This window comes from Paramisgurnus dabryanus, chromosome 10 (genome assembly GCF_030506205.2).
Source record: "Paramisgurnus dabryanus chromosome 10, PD_genome_1.1, whole genome shotgun sequence".
NCBI lineage: Eukaryota > Metazoa > Chordata > Actinopteri > Cypriniformes > Cobitidae > Paramisgurnus > Paramisgurnus dabryanus.
In genome coordinates this window covers 484,019-501,406 of record NC_133346.1, presented here as the reverse complement: position 1 = coordinate 501,406, position 17,388 = coordinate 484,019, and the positions used below count along the sequence as shown (strand labels likewise).

General features: G+C 36.5%; 1 protein-coding gene across 1 annotated transcript in view; it reads right to left on the bottom strand.

Moving 5' to 3' along the window:
- Positions 1–17,388, bottom strand: part of LOC135745987 (WD repeat-containing protein 70) — a 55,931-nt gene that overhangs the window by 11,370 nt on the left and 27,173 nt on the right. The window contains exons 11-13 of the mRNA XM_065264452.1: positions 5,808–5,907; positions 4,424–4,508; positions 3,858–3,996 (exon numbers count right to left, since the gene is read on the bottom strand). Of these exons, the coding sequence (XP_065120524.1) occupies positions 3,858–3,996; positions 4,424–4,508; positions 5,808–5,907 (324 nt within the window). The remainder of the gene's footprint in view (positions 1–3,857; positions 3,997–4,423; positions 4,509–5,807; positions 5,908–17,388) is intronic.

The window sequence follows — 17,388 nt, the reverse complement described above, 5'->3', positions numbered from 1 at the left end:
GAGATTGTTTGCTTCTGTGAAATAAACACCGCTCTTCACATGCAAGTATTTGTTTGGAGCTTAAATGTTTATGCTACAACAGTAATGTTTTTGCCGTGCATGAGCCTGATCTTTCTCCTGCCTTTACTGTGGTTGTGCCAAAGTTTAAAGAGATATTTTGGCATCTTTTACAATATTTGATATTTCCTAAACAAAGCAAGCTGTCGACTGATAGGAGGTTCAGCCAGACTGAAGGCATGCAGCGGAGGAAGACCCAGAGCAATCCAACATCATCATCAGATGCTTTTAACTACACTTTTATATAACACAGCGCAGGATCCTGCTGTCAATCAGACATTAGGACGAGAGATAGATAGAGATAGAGAGATACAAGGTTCCCACTCTTTCCCTGACTAAAAAGCTGAATTTCCATGAACTATGGCCTGATAAAATGAGACTTTTGTTTGGACTGCACAGCAGTATTGTGGGTAAAAAAAGACACCTGGGTTACGTCTGAAGCATGCTTTTAGCTCAAAGTTACATTATTCAACAAAGTCCGGCATGATTGTTTAAATTTCCAGAATCAAGGTTATCCCTGTCTGTGCATGACCTGAAGTCTACAAAGACATTTATAAGGACATTTTAGTAATCACTAAAGTCAAAAGGGACTGGTACCATTTTAGCTTTGGGTATCAAACAATCTCAACTCGTATGATCCGACAGGAATCCTAAATGCAGGCAGCAAACGTCTCACCTGGTTTCTGCACCTTGTGTGAGGGCAATGAAGCTAAGCCACCCCTGCAGTATTTACTTTTCCTGGCCTGGATTCACGTCCACCTACCGGCACGGAGCGCGACCCCGCCGCAGGGTTACGTCTAATGTTTACGCTGACATGATTGGTAGCTCTTGGTTTCACAGGACGGCCTGGTGCAAGACTTCATAAAGACAGCACTTAAATTCTTCAAGCGTCTTACAGAGAGACGTGCTGGATAAACACAGTAAATAGCCGCTCGGCAGGTCGCAGGAGTGCACGCTACCTATAAATAAATTCAGTCCGAAGATATTTACACCAAACCAGAACACTAACAACCCTTTACTAAAATTCAGAAACGGTCCATCATCACTTATTCATCCTTGTGTTGTTCCACAAAGATGTGCAATAACAAAGATGTGCATATCGCAATATTTAAATAAATGAATGATTTTAATACTTTTAAAGAGACTATTAAATGTTAACGCTTGTGTGCGTTCTGCCGTGTAGAAGATGATCAACATTTAGAAAGGATGTAAAACATGTTTGCCAAATAATTTTTAAATATTTTCCAATAACTATACATTGATTTTACAAACTTTAGGCTTCATCATACAGCAGATCGCACACCACAATATTTAGCAAGTTATCGCATATTGTATTTCCCTTTAACATTGTAAATCTGAATCCAAATTATTTTCTGTCTTCTGTTAAACATGAATTGAGATGTTGGGAAGAATGTCTGTCTCTTTATACGCAATGAAAATGAAACCAGTAATATCATACAACTAGGTCTGCAAAATTCCAGGAATGTTCAAGGCTGGAAACTTTCAATAGGGAATTAACGGGAAATAATGGGAATAAACTGGGAATTTGAAATTCATATTAGAATGATTTCTGAAGGAATTTTGATCAAATAAATCCAGACTTGATGAGTCCAAGTTTTAGGATTCTTCGAAATCTGTATTGCATGCATGTCTGTTTATGTTTGTATATGATATATCTTACATAAATTTCCCATAATTTCTAAATAATTCCCATAAATTCCCATTAAGTTTACAATTTGGAATATTTCCAAAATTCCCCAGATTAAGTTCCCATGAAACTGCTGCCCCTTTGCAACCCTACATACGACTCTTTAAAAGTCTCAATTAAAATCCTCTGAGGTCATACAGTACAAAAGTACAGTACTAGAATACAAAAGACTGAGACTTAGGTCATTATTCAGTGTCTGAACATCATCATCATCTTCCTCCTCTAATACGCGTCCTCTTTCTGTGGTTTATCTGACATCCTGTCATGTTTAAGATGTGCCAGACCGGGTGAAGGCCATTAACCCTGATGGTGTTATGACTGCACGCTGAGCTCTGGGACTGAGGGACAGAAACAGAGAGCCATGAAGAGCTTTCATTTGCACTCAGAAGTACATTCATGGACGACCAGAAGAGCTTTCAGCTGTCATTCACCTCATGTGTATCTACATTGAGACGTCGCATTTGAGACATTCAACACACGTGAAAAAAAGCTGATTGCAGAGTCAAGGTTGTCTGCAGGATTAATACAATGTTTATTAATAAAAAGTGATTTTATATGTTTAGAGATGAAACGGTATGAACATTTAACATCACAGTTATAGTGACCAAAATCACCACGGCTATCATGGCACTTTTGTTTGCATAAAAATCAAATAAATAACATTAACATAAATGATGGCACATTGGAGTCGTGAGATAAATGTTCTCTAGTTCCGATAAAACACAAGTAAATAAATCAGATTTTCATGTAAACCTGCGCTCACAGCAACACTAAAGAAACAAACAGAGCTTTAAACTCATCACCTCATTTAATGGAAAATGAATAGGAAAGATCGATCTGTCTAAAGAAATATTAAGTAAACAGGTGTCAGTTCAACTAGATTTCCCTAAACGTCAATATTTTTTTATTTAAATTCAGTCAGTGAAGCACTGTGCTCACAAACACATGGGCGCAGATGTGAATAAATGTGTTTGTCTCATGTTTTTGCTTAAATTGTTTGATACTGGACAGGGGTTTTTGAGCCGTGACACTGGCACATTTAAACGATAATTTAAAAATGATGCGGTAATACTAACTGTTGGACATTTTTATCATGGTTAACCAATATACCGGTAATTGTTACATCTCTAATATGTTTTGAAAATAAAAATGATGAGGATTATTATCTGCACATTTCTCTGATGCTTTAACCTTAACTGGCGCTGGCGCTGTGAGCAGGAAGCCTGAGATTACTTCAATATTTTGCATGTAAATTTTAAACTATCACGATAAACTATATAAACTATTAATAAGGTCTAAGAGTGTAGTTTTCATATTTCAAAAATGTTATCAGTATTTTATTCAAGCCCATATCCTGTGTCACATGGATCTACATCAGGAACACCCAAACACAGTTTTGTTTTTGCCATCAGACCCTTCAATTTCCCCAATAAGATAATTTATGTTTTGGCTTAAAATTTTCTTTGAATAAAATTGTCTTTCCAATTTTCTTTAAAGATCTAAACTGCAATCGTGTTTTCAACAAATGAATGCAGAAACTCAATATTCTCTTCTCTTATAGAAGATGGTTTGATGTCCTGCCTGTTCACTGCACACAGTCATCTAACGAACACAAAGTTTGCCAGGTGCTGTAATTCAAGACGGCTCGCTTCCTGGACTTCCTGAACATTTTATTGGAAAATCTTGGTCTTTGTGTGCTCTGTAAGTGCTCAACATTAACAACAACAACAACAACCGTAATGGCAATCCACACACATCTGGCAGCAAAGGCCGTCCGGCTGGATTTCTCTGGATTGGTTAACAGATCTCATGACTGGAAAACTATCAAACACACAGAGCCACTTTATACAAATTCTCTGTCACTTAAGCGGTCCAATACTTAACTACAACTTGTCACATTTTCGTATCTGCACACATCACTGGTAAAGGCAGAGCTCAGGAACTGTTTCAGAAGAGATCTTATTTGCAAATGATCAATCTGCTATAAAAACATGAACCCTGTACTATACACCCTCAACGATGAGTACAAAAAAAGCTTTTTTACAAAGAAAAAGGTTTAAAACCCTTATTTTTTTATAGGAGATGAACCTACCGCATTGGTCACTTCAATCTCATAGACTTTATTAAGTGATTCTCTCTCAAAGAAGAGCAGTTTTCCATTGCCTTCGTCCTTTTTAACCGAGGTGCCCGTTACCAGGAGTTTATCATCAGGGCTAAAACAGCAGTCTGTCCTGTTTAAAAAAAAATGTAAAAGACATTCATTGTGTTATAAAACAATAACAAGCGACATAAAACTCACTGTAATAGCTGTTATGATGCATTATACAACAGCCAGATCCAGTCTCTATTCTGACAGATAGAAACTTTACTATCCCGTGATCCCCAGAAAAGGAATTATCCAATGAAGAAAATGTCGAAGGGGTGTTGTTTTATTAAAAAATGCCTGAAAGCTGTAACGTGGCTCTATTCAAATATAATTGACTAAATTGCGCTAGTTTAGTCAAGTTTAGTTTTGTGGATTGAGTGAATCTCATTTACCAGCATAAACTGGGAGCAGAAAAGCAAAACCAAGAGTTTTATCTGAAACATTCACGTTATTGTCTTGTTTACAGAGCTGTTGTATAAAAGCGATCAAACTTATACATCTAAATCATTTACATTGGAAAGAAGGAGGTCAAACCGGTAACCACACTGAGAGGTTTCCTAAAGTTTCGAATATCCCACGTCTTCAGTGTATCGTCCCCTGAAAACACACAAAGACAAAACCAGAGATGGTAAGATCAGATGCCTCTGGAATGACTAACATAAAACATGAAAACCACTTGTGACAAACAGAGGACTAAACGGATGAATCAGAGCCGAGCTGAGGGCAGAATGAATCACATCACATCATACTTCATTCTGATGGCTCACAGCTGATGATACGGGGATCTCCAAACTACTGCTGACTCAAGATCTTCAAAGATCTTCTGATAGTCTTTCACAAAGATTTCTGACAGAAAGACTTTACTGTAGCTCAATGAGACAGTGGCACTTTATATCTTCATCTTTATAAGGTCACAGACAAAGACAAAAAGTTCATTCTATGAAGACAAACTGCACTTTGTGTCTATGAGCAACATTAAAAACCCACAGATTTAAGATGGTCAGGGCTAACAGAATAAAGCTTGGCAGTGTGACCCAAGCTCTTATATCACTGCACAAGTCATTTTATATCACAGTAACACGATTGGCCAATGTCCCTGGTATATCGATAAAGAAACATTGTGGCTGTAAATTATTTGAATAACTCTTTCATCGTTTTCAGTTCATTGATAATCAGTATGGAAAACATGCTTTCATTATTCCCATCTACTTTTTTAAATTCAATATCAGGATATGACCCTGGTAATTTTTTTGATGAAGATGTATACACCATCTGAAAGTTGAATAAATAAGCTTTTTATTGATGTATGGTTTGTTATGATAGGAAAATATTTGGCCCTTAACTGGCACTACAGTGAGTTTACTTCAATATTTTGCATGTCAATTTTAAATCTTATCACAACAAACTATATCTCGTTGGAAATGTCTAAAAGTGTAGTTTTCAAACATTTTAGCAGTAATAATAATAATGCAGTAACAGTAACTTAGTAATTTGTGACAAGAGTATGCAGCAAACTGTTGACACCTAGTGGCTGTTGTTGGTAAAACCACTAAAAGTGTAACACAAACATAATTTTTTTGTGATCATCTTATGTATAAATATATACTTTAATGCATTATTTTTATTTATTACAATAAATATAAACTGCTATTTCACCTTCATTACTTCATTAGTGAAAAACTTTAAAGTGTCATCTATAAAACAAGAGCAAGATTAGGCTTTTGCTACAAATATACCCATGCTAGTTAAATTTTGTGGTCCAGGGTCACATATATTTTGCATACAGTGTTGAAAAATATAAAAACTTATGAACAATAACACCCAGTCCTAATGAGAATAAAGTTCATTATGCTAGAAAATCAGTAGGATGAGGTTTGAAATGATGAGTGATCTGACCTCCTCGAGATGCTAGAGTCACTCCGTCATAAGAGAAAGTGAGACAGGAGGTGTCTGATCCGGGGGTGTGTGCCTGTCGACAATGAAACTTAGTATGAACCTGCAATAATAAAACAAATAAACATGTTAGATTCAGCCACATTTAGATTTATGCATATTTATCCATGTGATTTAAAGTACATGGAATAAATATTTGTTATCTATATTTGTTTTCATATTCCAGATCCATGAGGACACAAGGCTTTCATGATGTTTGTCTCTTAAATCCACCTGCATGAGTGTGAATATCCAGTGCTGTATTCAATATGAGCCACTTAACGCTGACATCTTTACCAAAATGACCCCGTTTCTAAACCGTAAAAAAGACCTAAGAAGAATGTTAAAGCTCAAGGTGCCTTTTTAGGGTGAACAGACACATTTAACTTTGTCACTTTCTTTGAAGCGAAACCTTCTTTGGTGGACCCTCATGGCTCTTAAATTACTGGACCACCCGTGTCTTTACTTACACGTGCAATCTAATGGAGGGTGAACAGACATCAACAGCTCATGAGAATCTGCAGGATCCACTCAACTCCAGAACACAGATTCACTGCGCGGATCCAAACTCATGGTTTAGTCGTGTAATACTGCAGATCAGGGAGTCTTCAACTACTCTTCTTTGATTCCAGATTTAAAAAAATTAAATATGATGCAGGCAAAACTTTTACCCCTATTTTTACCTTTTTACCACAAAAAAGTGCAAGTGTAAATAATTGACATGTATTTTGTTTACTGTAATGCAGAGCCCTTAACGTCTTTTGTTTATACCTTTTTAACTTCCATAAATTGTTAAATTTCAAGTATTCACAACATATAGCCACACTTCTCCTAATGACTTAAATTGCATTTCATGGTTTCTTTTCTAATATTTTAAAGATATATAGGCTACACTTCTTTTCCATTGTAAACTACATTTGGTCGGAGTTCACCCCCTAAAACACTGCATGTGTGTGAGATTTTTCCTCCAGTGTTCAATGATCAGATCCATTGATCAATAATCAGTTAAGTGCCCTCAAAGTCATGAAACGTGCCATGCAGACAGAGAACCTTTGTGAATCCATTAGATCCTCTAAACAAAAACCTCAAGGTTTCACTTTACTCTTTTACAGGATGACACTAATGCAGACAACAATCCATCAGGTATCTAGAAAGCTTTGAAAACTTCTCTGTGTGTTTTAAAATCATTGAGTAACTCAAGTGTAAGTGTGCCAAACTACAAGAGCTTAAAGCCACAAAACAGTTCAAATATCTCTTTTAAATTAAGATTATGCTCTTATTTGACAGGGGTACCATCCAATATGTTGAAAAACTAAATCCTTTACATATTCAAAGCAAAAGGTTATGCAATGATAGTGGCAACAGTACATGAGATCTTTCATGCAAAAGCTTTCATGCAAAAACAAATCTAAATCCCACAGGATCAAACTGCCAAATATGGTTTTGCATGGATTTCACAAATCACTAAAGTAGAAAAAAAGACCAGTAGTGGAAATGGCAGCATGTTGTCTTTGTAAAATATACAAATCTAGTTTGTTTTAATTCTGTACTTAACACTAACATAACATATGACTTGGCGTTATTGATATTTTGGGATGAATGATGATATACGATAAATATTTCCTACAAAGTGGCATAAATGTTTACGTGCAGATCAAAGCCTCTTGTGATTCATTAAAATATTGTATGATGAAAATACAATTCAAAGGTTTTTCTCCCAGTTTGAAAACATTCAACCGGCTTACATGTGAGCTGATTGGAAAGCTCACGTCTGACATCAGTGTACGTTTCTGGCAGAGCTTCTGTTGCAAAGGAGTGTCATATTCGACCAAACCGATATAGAAAGTATTGTCTAATCCTGTATCTCGTTGGGGAGCATTCCATATATTACCAAAACTCGCTAAACCTCCCAAGCCTAAAACAACATGAACTTACTTCTTATAGGAAATAACAGAAGATGCTTAACTAATTGATGCAGTTATACTTTTATGTGGTCTATAAACAAACTGAGGAATATTCACTAAAGTATAAAGTGTGACAACTAGCCCCGGTTATCCCATTACTCAATTAAAAATAATGAAGATTAATAGAAACTAAATACATGGATAACCCGTCAGCTGGATCAGTAACTTCAAACTGAGAGTTAAACATGTCAGGAGTGATTTTGTCTTACACGTGACAGACAGAAAGCAGAAGTGTGGTGTATACCTGTGGTGATACAGATGTAGGGTTGTAAAGCTTGGGAATTTTGGGAATATTCCAAGTCGGAAACTTCAGGAATTAAAGGAAATTATTAGTCAATTTTGGATAATTTATGCAAATGCCTCACATACAACAACTAGCTTCCTCAAAAATCAATACAATTCCCATATATTTCCATGGAAAGTTTCCAAAATTCCTGGAAGTAAAGTTGAAGTAGTTTCAGTAGGAGAGCAGAGAAAGTCAAAAACCTGGAACAGAAAGATAACACAACTCCACACAGTTAAACCTCCAGATTACAGCCCTTACATCACCCTGTCGTGCCAAACTCATTAACTGAGACATAATTGAGTGCGTTTGCTTGTTCTTTATCAGTTTCTTCACCTGTGAGTGCACTCAGTCTAGCGTGTCCCTGCTGAACACTTTTACAGCTCAAATATCTTTCATTATTATATGACGGCTCTTGAAATGTTCAATTGAAGGACGTACAGGACATCATAATGTTTCCTTCATTACTTAAAGTCTAAACTGATTTTGTTAACTTCTTTACATGCTCCTGGTCTTACTAGTTTACATCATTACTAAAGGTGCTGTAGAAAGTAAAACTGTATTTATGTAGGCATAAATGAATAATAAGAGTTGAGTACATGATAATAACATATCATGAACCTAAAACATGATTGTTTCGTCCTTCTTATGTAAACCTTGTGCATGCAAAAGACAGCTGGAAAACAGACCAATCTCAACATAACACCAACTGTGACGTTACAGTCCAGAGCTACGCCCCAACATTAAATTATACATTAAATTAAATACAATGTTGTTACAATGATAAAGCAAGGTTGTGATGTTAGCGCTATATGCTAGTTAACGTTATATGCTAGTTAACGCTATATGCTAGTTTATGCTATATGCTAGTTAATGCTATATGCTAGCTAGTGCTAAATGCTAGTTAGTGCTATATGCTAGTTAATGCTATATGCTAGTGTTTAGGCTGAAGTTCTAATATTGACGATACAGTTACGTTTTGCAGGTCCATACTGAAAAAACCCAAACTTACCACTGAGAAACGTCCATTAACAATCTCCAAAACGATTAAAAAAGATTAACAATCTCAATTAATTATTCCTCAAAATCTGATACAGAGTCAAACATAAGATCTGTTTACACACACACACACACAGAGCTTCTGAAGGAGAAACAGCCAATCAGAGCAGAGCTCAACATTATTATTCATGACCCTTTCAAATAAGGTAATAATAGACCATTTCATTATAAAGACAAATCCTAGGGTTTTAGATCTGCATTGCATTGAGTCTTTAACCAATAACATTTCACAATCCATCAATCCCGAATATAGCAGACTATATTACTTACAGCATGATTTGAAAATATGTCCCAGCACAGAAGTTACTATAAATACACTGAAAATGAAATGAAATGTTGACCTTAAACAATGATCATTGTGAAGTCTCCAAACACAAGATATTGGAAAACATCACAACAAAGATTAAAGCAAAACACTTGAGACCAAATTTAGTGAAATCGATTCAAGGATCTTGGCTAACTTAACCAGAATAAGACGCTCAACACAACATCTCCTTCAGTTTCACAGCACAAAACATTTCTGTTCATCTTCTAAAGAGTCTGATAAACGTATGAGTGAAAGACGACTCACAAAACAGTGATTGCTGTTGACAAGACACGTTCAGAGCCATGCGCTGGCTCTCTCACCACCGTCTCAATGCTGAGGGCTTAGTTTGGGTTTCCAGAACAACAGAAGTCCTGATTACCAGCGAGAACTTACAGAGATGTCCATCGTAAATTGTCTGTCATCACTAACATCAGGATAAGCATCAGACACCAGAGATTACACACATCATCTCTTATTAAAGGCTGATGGAGACAGCTACTCTGATGTAAAAAGTTATAAATTCTTGAGTTTGAAACCAGAGCCAAATGTGAGGAGAACCAAAGTTCAAATACAGCTGTAAGCTTAGTTAAAATTTGCCTACAATACACTTAGAGATTTACACTTAGGGCAAGATTTACTAAACGGGGCAAATTAGTGTAAAATCGCAATTCCAAAAAAGTGTCAATGGGAGTGATAATACCTGTGGGTTATTTACTAAAAAGGCACAAATGTATTAATAAATCATAATGATCAACACAATCTACTAAGAGCAGCGCACATTAGTTCAGGCTGGCAAATAAGCAGAGCTGATGAGGTGCAGGTGATCTACTAACACCTGATGAGCTTGAGTTCAGCACCACAGACATCACAGCTGAAAAGAACTGGAGGACAAACATGAAGGTTTACAAGAAGTTTTAAAACTGCTAATGTGTGACTTCTTCTAGTGACTCCTCTTTTATTAACTTCAGCAAATAAAAAAAATATGGCTTGGCAAACAATATTTTTGAATAATATGTTCCTCTGGCATTACAAATAAACTGTGTTAAAAATGCTAATTTAGAAGAAAACATGTCAGATGCACTTAAGAGGGTTTTGCATCCGAGCTTTTCATATTTTCACCTAGAAGTTGTCGTAGATCCTTCACCCTCATGTGCAAACAATCTTCAGTGAACTTCCTTTAATAAAACACTTTACAGTGAACACGTCTGTCTGTCATGATTCATAACAACAGCACAGTGGTGGACACACAGTAAGTGATCACCGACTAAGGCTTTAGTTGACTGATTCAGTTACAGATAAGCAAAATTTTAACTTGAACGTATGGAAAAGCGATTTCAGTGAATAACAACCTATATTTGAATTCTCACTTGAAGCTATTGTATTACTTTTTTATACATCAATGGTTGTTTTTAAAACCTGACAGATGTGTTCACACTAACCGGCTGTCCTTTAGGAGACACTATATAGAAAGAATTGTCCACAATGTCTCCTGTTGTGCTGTGTGGAAACAGCAGATAACAGCTCACAGATTTAAAACGACACGAGGGAGAAGAAAACAATGACAAAATCTTTCTACTACTTTAAAGCTGGGTAACAGTTGTATGACTTACATAAGAACATTATCGGCTTCTTTCCAAGAAGAAACCAAATCCTCTGTCATGTTGCACAATCCAATGAACAGCTGATACAGAAACAAGATGTGTGAGATGTCAAAGACTCGGTGCGTTACTTCCTGAAGAGAAGAGCGGCTTACAGGACGTTTATTAAAGCCTGTGTCGAGTTTCATCGCTTTAATATCTCTACAGTTCTGATATTTCATCACCCATGTGCGCCTGACTACATATAAAATCCTGATTTATATTTATCTCCATAACTTTAATGCACTATAATGAATTATAATAAAAATGCTTTATGTTCAATCTTAAGATCGGGTGCATGTTTTTGTAAATAATTATAAGCCAAGTTAAAGACTATAATAACCGATTGATGTGATCAATAACCAGTTTTATGCATGATCTTGTGTGTTTGTTTTGTTTGACAATGCACTAATGATTTGATAAATATTATTAATAATTAAAACAGGGCTGCAAAGCGATTCATTGCGACTAATTGTTTGCAGAATAAAAGTTTTTGTTTATATCATATATCACATATGTATGTATATAAATATACACACTGCAGACGATTAGTTGCGATTATTCGTTATGCAGCCCTGAAATAAACCTAATAAACGACACGTGTACCAATTATTTGAAAGATGATAACAGGTTTCTACAGGATCTGTCAAAGATGGCAGCTGATAGATTGTGAAAAGACAAATGATGATGTCATGAGGTTGAAGATAACACTGTGACACAAGTGATACTGATGAGGGTTCACGACCTCGTAATCAAAATCCAACCGGCCACAGAATGATCTACATTTCCATTCACTCCATCATCAGGATCAGATCTGTCCATCTCAATATCTCAACATCAGACATCAGAGAAGATCAACAACAGGCCTCTAATTGATAAAGTCTGTCCACATTCTCAGTTTATGAGCAATAGATGTCAAAGACGTTTAACCACGTCTGACTTTCTGATTAACACAGATACTGAAGGTGGACGCTATGACCAATCTTATATAAAAAAATGTGTTACATACTGTATATGCCAATGCTTATACATAAAAACAAAACAGCTGTATTGCCCGCTTATAGCAGCAAATATATCAACGGTAATGGATTGACATGTTTCTATTGTTGCTTGATATATGCATGCATAACAAACCGGACTCTTCAGTTTCCAGTACGAGAGATTTAAAGCGCTAAAGAATCACTAAAGTTTACTCGTTGTTTGGCTGGATTTACAAAGTTACAATCTCTGATGTGTGAAGAATTGTCCAGATGTGCAAACTCGAGAAAGGTTTAAAGTGTCTTCTTATCTCGGTCATCATAAAGATGTGTTCAGCTATAGGCTGTACTAGCAGGCCTTACATTGTGCTGTTTATTTAAGATTTGTCCAGCAACAGGATAATCACGCTAGTAAAAATGTTTGTCATTAATGTCTTTGTAATGTTGTCTTAAAGTGTCAGGTAAAATAAGAGACGCACACGAGATCTCAGTGAGAGCTCATTACTGCTCTATGAAAACAACACAAACTGCAGCAGGACTGGTTATGGTAGATTCATGTTGACTGTCAAAACATTTTAAGTTAGTTATTTTAGAGTTAGTATTTTGAAACATTAAAGGGTGTACAAAGCAAAAAGGACTATTTGCAATGGTAAATCTGTTTTAGACATCTATATTTTTCACCCAGTCCCCATTATTTGTTTATTCCTGGTGCTGTTTGTTTATTTAAAATTATATTCTTTTTTGGGCCATTTTGTGTTTATTTGACAGACAGTAATCAAGAGACGACAGGAAAGTACAGGGTGGAAAGAGGGGCATGGGATCGCATAGGACCTCAAGCTTGGAATCAAACTCAGGTCGCCGGAAGTACGTCGGCACCATATGTCGGAGCACTGTCTACTACACCATCGGCTCTGCCAGCTGTTTGTTTATTTTTATGTTTATTTTTTTTGTTGTGTTTTTTATTTTTCTTGTTATCCTTGATATTAATTTTCTATTTGTTTTTTGCATGTGTAATTAATAAAGCATACATAAATACACAAAAATACGAGTTTTTACTGTTCTAACATTTAGCTTGTGTAACCACAGATGTTATCTTCGCTAGTACTGATGGAATAATTATAAAAAAACTCAGAAGTGCATCAACAACAGATGAATAGCACGGTTATACGTGACATTTCTAGCTACATTGCATGGTAATGCAGATACAGGGTAGCAGTGTAGAAGTTGTCGTGCTTTCCAGTGAGTCTAATTCTGTAAACACTATGACACACAGTAGTGGTGGCTAGAAGTTCGGTCCTCCCGTCTTTAAAAATATATTTTCATACGTTTAGATGTCATTATGGTATTAAGTGTTGAGTATTTCTATATAAAGTAAACTAGCATCAACAAAATTAGCTGTGGTAACCAACGTTCCTGTATATCATAGCGCTCTACGACTCAAGCGTCCTGAGATTGTATCATAAATATGTCATGCGTCACAGTCCATTGGAGAGCATCTTTAGTTTTCTCCTAAATTCAACAGATTTGATTCCAAGGTTTCGTACAAATCCAGAGCTGTTGTTTGTAAATGTGAATAAACGTCATGTGATATTTGCTTCTTCAAGTTTATAAAAATCTTGATGTCCATTTGGTTATGAGTCACAGGATGACTGGCGTCCCCGAGGATGGGTTACAGAGATGCACCCTCGAGGAACGGCCTGTTATTGTAAGCTGCTGGGGAATGCTGGGTAAATATTTAGTCTGACAGAACAAGCAGTAATAAATTACAGGTTTTTAGCCGATCTCTCGTCCCGGCTGCCGCGGAGAGAAACAGCTGGGGGTATGAGGCGAAGTTTGGCAGGCGTGACCGGCGAGTTGCTCAATGAATAATGGATTTGTGATCGTTCGCTGGCCTGGCGTCATCTGCTCGCACACTGTATCATGTGGCACATTATATCTTTCGGTCAAAAACTCAAAGCCATGTATTAGTGTCAAGACATATCAACTCAATATGTTCGGTTCGTAAACTGTTTAGATCATTTTTACACTTACAGTCAATCTGTGATGGACCCCAGGGGCCAAAGAAATACGTTTTTGACGGTTTCTGGCAAGTTTTATATCCAACCTATTTTCATCAAACACTGGACATCTAAGAATGCAGTGCACATGAGGACAAACAGATAATTCTGCGAGACCACGCAGCAGCAACCCGCCGATCCTGTGAAGCCGGCCACACCTCACATCACTGAGGCACTATGGTTTAAAAGGATGCCGTGATTTTCGGAAATACAGTCAGTCAGATGCAAAATGTACAGCGCCGTCAAAAGTTCAATAGGTTATTATCTCATATTTAAACATCAAATGTCAAGAGATACCAGAGAGCCATACGAGCATTAACATTACATCTTGACTGAGGTAAGAGGACGACACGACACAGCTAATCGCTAAAATGATAGCAAAACACTTAAAGCTGCTTAATGTTATGAAGCTTTTTGTGCTTTGACTGGACGTGTTTATAAGTGCGCTGTTTATGATGCATCCACAAAGGGAGTTAAACTTTCTTTTTTTTTTTAGATAACTTAGTTGAAAACTTAGTTGAAGTCTTGCATTTTATGCAGATAGATGCATGTTGTACATTTATGTTTTATAAAGGTACGGGTCCATGGTAATATTATGCCGAGTGTGTCATATAGAAAGCGCTTCGGTTTGTGTATTAACCCTTTAGTTTCACTTCATCACACAGCTTTTCCTGTTAGAGGTTTCTGTTAAAAAACGTTTAATTCATTAAAAATCTAGTATGTGTTCATTGTTCTGTCATAGTTTCTTCAAAATTAAGATTTATTTGAGTGTTTATAATAAAAATATTTTAATTTTCACTATGACGTGTACGCCCCGCCCATTTGATTGCCCCGCCCCCAGTTAATCGAGTACTCGTTCTTCAGACCTATGGATTAATCGAAATGAAAAAATTACATAAATACACATCCCTACTAAAGAATGCATTGTTATAATCTGTAAAATTGTTCTCTGATATCTACACAGAAGGTTTGTGACTTTATTAAGTGCAAAAATGATCCAGAGTCAGTTTTACATGCCTATTTACAACCCTAGGATTTGTCTTTAGAATGAAATGGTCTATTGTTGAGATCTGCTCTGATTGGCTGTTTCTCCTTCAGTAGCTCTGTGTGTGTGTAAACAGATCTTATGTTTGAGTCTGGATCAGATTTTGAGGAATCATCAATTGTTTGGAGATTGTTGATGGACGTTTCTGAGTGGTAAATAGTTTGGTTGAAATATTAATTCATTACTTGTCACCAAAATTATCCATGCATTGGTTATTGGACTCGCCATAGTGTAGGAAACAGATCTTACTGCTTAAGTAAACTAAAAAGTGAGCACATGGACATTCCAGGAATCCATTAAACAGGTGCTGAGCACTTAGCTTATATCACAGAGCATACAGGAGGCAGACTGTGCCAAATTCACATTAACACAGACAAACATATAGCAAAGACCTTCATAACTGATCTAAATCAATATAAAGGTGTGTTATCTTAACAGGACTGAGGTGGTCATGCATGAATTGTCTTTAAGACACACGTGACCTGGTGTTCACGCTCGACTGTAATCGTATCAGTCACACACTCATTGAAGGCTGCGAGCTGTGATGCTGACAGCTTATGCTCTGTGTTACCGTCACATTCCTGCCATCAATTAAACCCTCGTCCCTTCAAACCTCACAATGTTAACGTCTCGCGACAGGCCGACACATTGCTCGACAGCTCCGTTCTTCTTGAGTTCTGTTTAAAAGGAAAAGCAACTAGAGGAACTCCGTCACAAACAAAAATAAATGTCAAGCATTTCCATTAACAGCTTGATAACGACAACTGTGAGAAAACTTAAACTTTTCACGGTCGACAGGATTGAAGTTCGTGCAGAATCTGGCAACGGCATCCATCAAAGTGGCCGTGTAATGGGAAAAACCTCAGCACCATTAACCAGAAACAACAGCCACTCGACCGGTGAGTTTAAAAGTCTTCCCGCTAGCATCACTACAGATCCCAAAGAGAAACGGTCACAGTGTACCAGACTCATCATTAGTCACACGAACCTCACCACATCAATGTCACAATAAACACAATCACATCAACAGCTGGATTTACAATTACACATCAGTCTCATGAAAACACTGACACTTCTAAACTGACCCTAACAGGAAAATTAAGCTTTTTTTGTGCCAACAGCTTCCAAAGTAAGAAAAATAATGGTGACACTTTAGGGTTGTATTTATTAACTTTAGTAAATGCATTAGCTAACATGAATTAACAATAAGCAATCTAGTTCTTTATCATTTATTAATCTTTGCTAATGTAAATGAAGTTACTTCATGGTGCATTAACTAATGTTGACAGCAGTGGCGGTCTTTTTCGAGGGCACAAGATTATCACATGGTCCACATGAAGCACCGAACACATATTTTTATTTCCCACCCCTTGGAAGAGAATTCACCGGCCCCCAGTGGTTGACAGATAACTTTTGATTTTAGAAATCTATTAACAAAAGTCCTAAAAATAACAAGCTAAAATTAATAAATGCTATAGAAGTATTGTTCATTGTTAGTTCATGTTAATTAATGCATTAACTAATGTTAACAAATACAAACATATTGTAAAGTATTACCAATACTATGGAAGTGAATGGTGCCCCAGATCTGTTTAGTTACAAACAGATGAGTCTGTACTGTAGCATCATTCTAATTCAATAGTAATTAATTACTTCCAGTACATACATTACATCCTACTGAATGAATTTGGGGATAAATTGTATTTAGTAGTCATGAAAATAGCATCATAATGCAAAGAATCTCAATGGTTCCAAAATCCATGAACAGGACCCATTGATGGGTTTCACCCAAATGTTCTCACAAACCACCAAAGACCTGAGATCTGTTGTCTGCAGGGTTTATGATGCTCGAGCTATTTTCTCTCTCATAAAGTAACTTTCTTTAGTGCTGAAAAACTGTGAATGTGAATACTGGAGAAAAGCTTTACAGATGCCAAAACACACAGCTGAGCTCAGAGAGTCTGTCTCAGGAAAAACAAACACTTGCTTTAATGAATCTATCACTGGTTTAATTCTGTCACCATGAATCTAACTCACTGACTAAATAACTAACGGTAGTGATGACAATGATGCTATAAAGCACATTGTTCAATTGTCTTATGCATTTCAAAAGCAAACACTGACTCTAAACTCAATCCTGTGTTGAGATCTCTAAACCATTAGTGGCATAACCAGAACACTACTAAACAAACTAATGCATTTAACCATAGTGTACA